Genomic DNA, 6386 nt, shown 5'->3' with positions numbered 1-6386 from the left:
TGGAAATGAAATAATATATATATTGAATTTATAAATGTGTATGTACATATACAGTATATATGTATGTGTGTGTGTGTGTGTGTGTGTGTGTGTGATTCAATTAGAATATCTCTTATTTTTGTTGCTAGATATAATTAATGACATTAATGCCAGAAGTTATTTCTTATTAAGCTTAAAGCTGTTTGCCTAAAAGAAAGTTTATAGCGAAGTCATATCAAAATGACCATATTGTACTCATTTACTCATTTACTCAAGTTCATAATTTGTAGAGTCTGCTAGAATACATTTAGATAATTTAAAGAAAAAAAAAAAATAAAATTTTTCTCATACTGTACATTGCTTCAGCATTCTTGTAACAATAGCTGACTCAGAGGAAGATGGGAATCATGTCTCTGTGGCAGTATTCTTCTGGTGATTAAGGGATAATACAAGACTTCTTCACCTTACAAATAGTTGTCAAAAGCAAAAAATGCTTTGAAATGCACATATTTTGTGAAAAAGTGTGACATGCTAGAACAAAACAGTCACTATTTTTGGAATCACCCCAAAATTAGTAAGAAACAATTATTGGATTTCATTAAGCAAATATGATGCAGGGTGGTCTGATAGACATTAGTCAGGTTAGATGCCATATGAATTTTAACACTGATGAAAACGAGACTGTGAGTGATAGACTTACAGTCTTTACAATAGCATGCACTGAATAAAAGTCCTACGTGGCATAATTTTCACCAACTCACAATTTTTAAAACGGAGTTTTAAATCGGTGTTTAATGGAGTTTTTGTCTCCTAAATGTTTTATCAGAAAAAAAAAAAAACGTTTCTTCAGCTGAACAATCGGTATGTTTTTAAACAACAGTACAATCTCTCACAGCCTCATTTTCATTCCTGTCAAAAATTAAATATGATGCTACCCTAACTAAGGTCTATAGGTACCAAAGACTGTAAAAAAGATGGACAATGCATCTCCACTTCCTTTCACTACAGAAAAGTGAAGCCAAAACATTCCAGTATGGCCGCTGTTATCTTGCACCAGTGACGTCATTTGGAGGCTGAGTCTGTGTAGTTTTGATCATGATCTGGAGCCACAATATCAAAGTCCCGCCTGTGACGAGAGGGGTGGGGCCGAGAGCCATGGGAACGGAGCGAGGCCGGTGGAGTAAATGCTAATGCACGAAGTCCAGGCCTGGACTTCTCTCCTCCAACACTGTCGTCACGCTCCGTTCCCACGGCTCTCGGCCCCGCCCCTCTCGTCACACCGCCCAAACTCCAGCAGACCCAATTGCAAGCACACAATCATGACACCACACCTGTTATTATAGAATTAAATAACTAGCTAAAAGCAAAATTGTTAGAAAAACGAACACTTTAACTGACATCAGCGTGATAGGAACTACCTGAAATTATTTATTTTGATTTAACTACCTGAAAATTTATTTGAAGTGTAATTTGATTATTTATTTTGGCTCACATCCCATTTGTTTACATGGAGAGGGCGGGGTTTATGACCTATACTGTAGCAGCCACCAGATGGTGATCAAAATGTTTTGGCTTCACTTTTCAGAACATGTGAGGCACACTTGATAGGTACCATGTAAGGTAGTGTATACAATTTCTGCACTACTAATGTCATCTAGCGGAACTACAAAAATAAAGCATGTTTTCAAACAATGCGCATCACGCCTTTCCCGACACAAACATTACAAGCAGAGCTCTTACAGGTCTGTGTCTGAATGGGTAAAAGTAAGGTATTTTCAATAAAAGGTCAAACATATTAGTAAAACTTTTAACTTAAAGTTTAGCTTTCCTGTCGAGAAGAAAAAAATTGCCTACCCAACCTTTAATACACAACATATTACACTGAAAGAAAGAAAGAAAGAAAGAAAGAAAGAATAAATAAAGAAGCAAATAAAATCTTCATAATGCTTTGTCATTTAAAGGTATAATATTTTTATATTTTTAAACATTTATCCATTTTGAGGGTGACTACATGTTGACAGAATTTTTGGGGTTAATTGTCCCTTTATCATTAAAAAAAAAACACCTTTCACAAGTACGCTCTGTCATTCTTTGACATAGATAACTTTGTGGTGGATCACAGCTCTTGTGTCAGAGCCTGTCCGAGCAACAAGATGGAAGTGGAGGAAAATCACATCAAGATGTGCATCCCGTGCACTGACATCTGTCCGAAAAGTAAAGAATAGCAAATTTACCATACTTACCTTGTTTATTTTCAAAACAGCAAATAACCTTTACATTACTATATGTTCATGTCTGTTTTTGTATGTGGTGTTCAGTGTGTGACGGTATAGGCACCGGCAGTCTTCAAACAGCTCAAACTGTAGATTCCAGCAACATTGAGATGTTTGTCAATTGCACCAAGATCAACGGCAACCTCATCTTCCTCATCACAGGCATCAAAGGGTGGGTAATGTTTCAGTCTTTCAGTCTGACAGTGTCAGATATTCCCAGTGGCATTTGTTTTTCTCTTTGAACAGCTATGTGCCCTCAAAAGCTGCTATAAGTGCATGTCAACTTCTCCCAGCATGCAGCAAGCACTGCAGTGAGGTGTTTTTGATGTACATAAAGCTTATGTGTTAGTCTGCATGTTGACAGAAGAAAAATTCTGTAGTCATACTACAGTCTACGACCTTGATGAAAAGTCAGTTTAAATCCTGATAAGATCGACCTTGTTGTTCCCAGGACGTTATTACTCTATCAAAACCTGTTTATTGAGCAAAATATCCTCAGGAACAGGGGTTTTCAGGGTTACATGTCATCGAATAACTTTTTTTCTGTATTTAAAAAAATATTTGCCTGGTGATATTTGTCTTTCTTATATTACAGTGCTCATAAAAAATCCTGTTTTTAATGATTCTATGTAAAAAATATTTATTAAAATACTTCAAATTCAAATTTTTCATTATTAATAATGATCCTTTTTGAGTTTCTAAGTAAATAAAAAGAATTAATATGACTGAATCAACCTGACTATATAAGTTTATGCAAACAAAATCATTTTTAATTGTATAAGATATAGTAGAAAATGTTCATTTTTAATTTGCACGGTGTGTAATTTGTATACAAATGCACTCTTTGCACTCCTTACACTCATTAACTGTTTTGCTTTGTTTAACAGAGACATGTATCATGGTATCGGTGCTTTGGATCCTGAGCGATTAAATGTGTTCCGGAACATCAGAGAGATCACAGGTAAAGAGAGAGTTGTCATTAATCTTAAGATATTTGGTAAAGCTATATGCAAATAAAAAAACACATGTGATGTCAAGCTTACAGTTTGTATTTCTGTCACTTTCACAGTACATGGATCCTTATTTTTACACCTAATGGGATTTGTTACAGTATTTATTTGTTGAGTGTAATAGGTTAGAACAACTGAACAGTTAGTCATGTTAAAAGGTTTTGTTTAATTAAAATCTGGCATGTGCCACAGCCAGATATTATATTGCAGTTAATGGAGTGAAACGTAATGAAACTCTGCACAATAAGAACGACCTATGACTGTTGTCGTGAGCGCAGTTCCCATGCCAACCATATAAACGCACCTCAGATTCTGATGCACAAATGTATTGATCATAAGAGCATGTGCAACCATGGAAATCACCCCTAATACTGAAACATTAGCCGGGTTTCCATCCAAAGTTGTGAATTTAACTCCAGCAAAACTGGAATATCGCATAAAACATTTGCGAACAAGCATCGTTTCCATCCAACAAGTCAAAGAGAACAAAATCGTCACTCCTGGATAAACTGGCACTATAAATCACTAAGAGAAGTAGGAGAGTATATTAATTTTCATATGTAATAAATTACTTGTGCCTCAGAGCGAGCAGACGAAACAATGAATGCGGTCATTGCTTTCGGAGGTGGATGCTGCTGTTTGGGAACGCAGTCGTGTAAGACATTTACGGGAGGCAATTATACAGAAATACTTTGATGACAGACTTTGCTCGTGCATTTCCGAATGACCATAACAACATTTCAGATGCTGTGGAATGAGATCGATCCGCTGGTTAGTCAGGTTTTGCTGTCCCATAGCGCAAAGTCACATGACTTTTTTGATGCGCTTGGAGGAATTTATTGGCAAAATGCATTTCCATCTCCCAATAATCGCATCAACCCTTTTTCGCACAAGTCAAAAACCACGTCAAGAGAGCGTAAAAACTTTTTTTGCGAATTAAAGGATTTTTATTCGAAATTTGGCATTTCCATCACTCGTTTCTCGTGCGATACTTCAAACTGCGCATTAAAATAGGGTGATGGAAATATAGCTATTGTGGTGGGATATTACATTTCTACATTTCTTTATTACTTTTGCAAGTTGTTGGCTACTTTTGCTTTATCTTTCTTTTGTTTTTTACTGCCATATCAAGACATTAACTGTTAAATTATAGGTTTGTTACTTGTTTGGAAATTCCATCCAAAGGTTACTTGAACATCCAGTCTTGGCCAGAGAACATGACTGACCTTGGTGTCTTTTCCAACCTTGTCACCATAGGAGGAAGAACACTTTATAGGTAAGATTACTTTCTGTCAGGCACATCTGATTTATGAGCTGATCAGTAAAGCATTTTTTGCATGATCATTATTTCATGGCCAACGTCAGTGAAACTGACTTCAACATTATCATACATATGGCTTTTCATACATTTGATTTAAACTGCAAAATCACAGTGGATCGAAGTAAAGCTGTCTGTTGCAATATTATCAGATAAACAATCCAATGATATGAAAGAGCGATAGGTTTGGAACATTTTATTGACTTCCTAATCATCTTCATGTTTTCTCAGTGGTATTTCTCTGCTGATCCTGAAGCAGCGCTGGATCTCTTCGCTGAAGTTCCAGTCTTTGAGAGAGATCAGCGCCGGTAACGTCTACATGACCAACAACAGCCAGCTCTGCTTCTACAACACAGTGAACTGGACCAGTCTGTTCCGCACCAGCACCCAGAGAGCTCTGATCAAGAACAACAGGGACCCCAGAGAGTGTGGTGAGTGTTCTAGCCAATACTATCAAGCAAAAGATGGGTTTGTGTGTATAGGGCTAAATGTGCATAATTGTCATGACAATAATGTAAACTCTAAATGGTCCTAAAAGCAGGCTTCTTTTCTCTAATGGGGCCTTTAAAATTATTTAATGTGATTTTTTTTCCCCATAATTCTTTTGTTATCTATTAAATGTGAGGCTACATGAGGTTTTGTGCGATTTGCACAGTTATTGGCTAAATGATCTATAAAACTGTCAGCCCAGTTAACATCATAGAGTACTTGACCATTAATAATGGACCAGTCTATTAGGTCTGCCAGTGCTTGAATTTCAATACACTTCACCTTTGGGACACATATAGGACATAAAGGCAATAATTTTACAGGCCAATATCTTATGTACGAAAAGAATTCCCTGAACTGATGAAATGGAGCACAGATTTATCTGTAATGGAGATGTTGACAGTTGCAGAACACTTCCGACAGTGTTGCACTGCCAAGCTGTGCCTGATGTAATTAGTGTGATAATAAGTCTGTGGTGTGTGGGATCAATGGCGCTGTTATCTGGCTCATACGTTGGTCTCTTTTCAACACTATACCAATCACAGTAGACAGAAATACCTGGACTGTCCAACATCCCTGACAGCCACTGCTTTACATTTACTGTTGATGGTCCCAGTTGATTATATGAAGGACTTTCGTTCAGTCAATAGAATACAGAGTTTTTATTTGGGACTCGTATATTCAGTATAATTCGTATATGAATATTTGATTATGCTTGAATTAACTCACAAAGCAAAATCTAACCTCTGCAATATCTGTTTAAAAACTTAATGGTTTTATTGAGTGCGGTTTTCTCTCCTATGCTGACATATTGAAACAGGATTTTAGGGAGAAACATATAGATGTTTAGCCGTACACTAGCATATGGATGACCTCAAAGTCGGATGGTTTAAAAGTCACAAAACTTCAGTTTGAATGTCATGGGGCCTTTAAAATGATGACTTGTTCCCATATAATGCCCATTTATGAGTGTAAAGTAAATTCTGTGAATGTCCTCCGCAGCTCAGTTAAGGATGGTTTGTGATCCGCTGTGTTCAGTGGCAGGATGCTGGGGTCCCAGTCCGGATCAGTGTCTCTCTTGTAAATACTTCAGCCGAGGAAGGACATGTGTGAAAGCTTGTAATCTTTATGATGGGTGAGTAAAAGACAGTTTGCACCCAGACTTCAGATAAAAAATTAGCAAGAAAAACATGATCTGCCATATATTCAATATATACAGTGGGTACGGAAAGTATTCGGACCCCCTTAAATTTTTCACTCTTTGTTATATTGCAGCCATTTGCTAAAATCATTTAAGTTAATTTTTTTTCCTCATTA

At 36.7% G+C, this 6386-nt stretch overlaps 1 protein-coding gene across 1 annotated transcript in view; it reads left to right on the top strand.

The window, feature by feature from the left end:
- LOC107702505 (receptor tyrosine-protein kinase erbB-4-like) overlaps positions 1 to 6386 on the top strand; it is a 114533-nt gene that overhangs the window by 67710 nt on the left and 40437 nt on the right. Inside the window, exons 7-12 of the mRNA XM_016504847.1 lie at positions 2080 to 2193; positions 2298 to 2424; positions 3140 to 3213; positions 4448 to 4538; positions 4812 to 5011; positions 6072 to 6204. Of these exons, the coding sequence (XP_016360333.1) occupies positions 2080 to 2193; positions 2298 to 2424; positions 3140 to 3213; positions 4448 to 4538; positions 4812 to 5011; positions 6072 to 6204 (739 nt within the window). The remainder of the gene's footprint in view (positions 1 to 2079; positions 2194 to 2297; positions 2425 to 3139; positions 3214 to 4447; positions 4539 to 4811; positions 5012 to 6071; positions 6205 to 6386) is intronic.

The sequence above is a fragment of the Sinocyclocheilus anshuiensis genome, unplaced genomic scaffold (genome assembly GCF_001515605.1).
Source record: "Sinocyclocheilus anshuiensis isolate Anshui unplaced genomic scaffold, SAMN03320099.WGS_v1.1 scaffold218, whole genome shotgun sequence".
Lineage (NCBI taxonomy): Eukaryota > Metazoa > Chordata > Actinopteri > Cypriniformes > Cyprinidae > Sinocyclocheilus > Sinocyclocheilus anshuiensis.
This window is presented reverse-complemented; position numbering and strand designations above follow the sequence as displayed.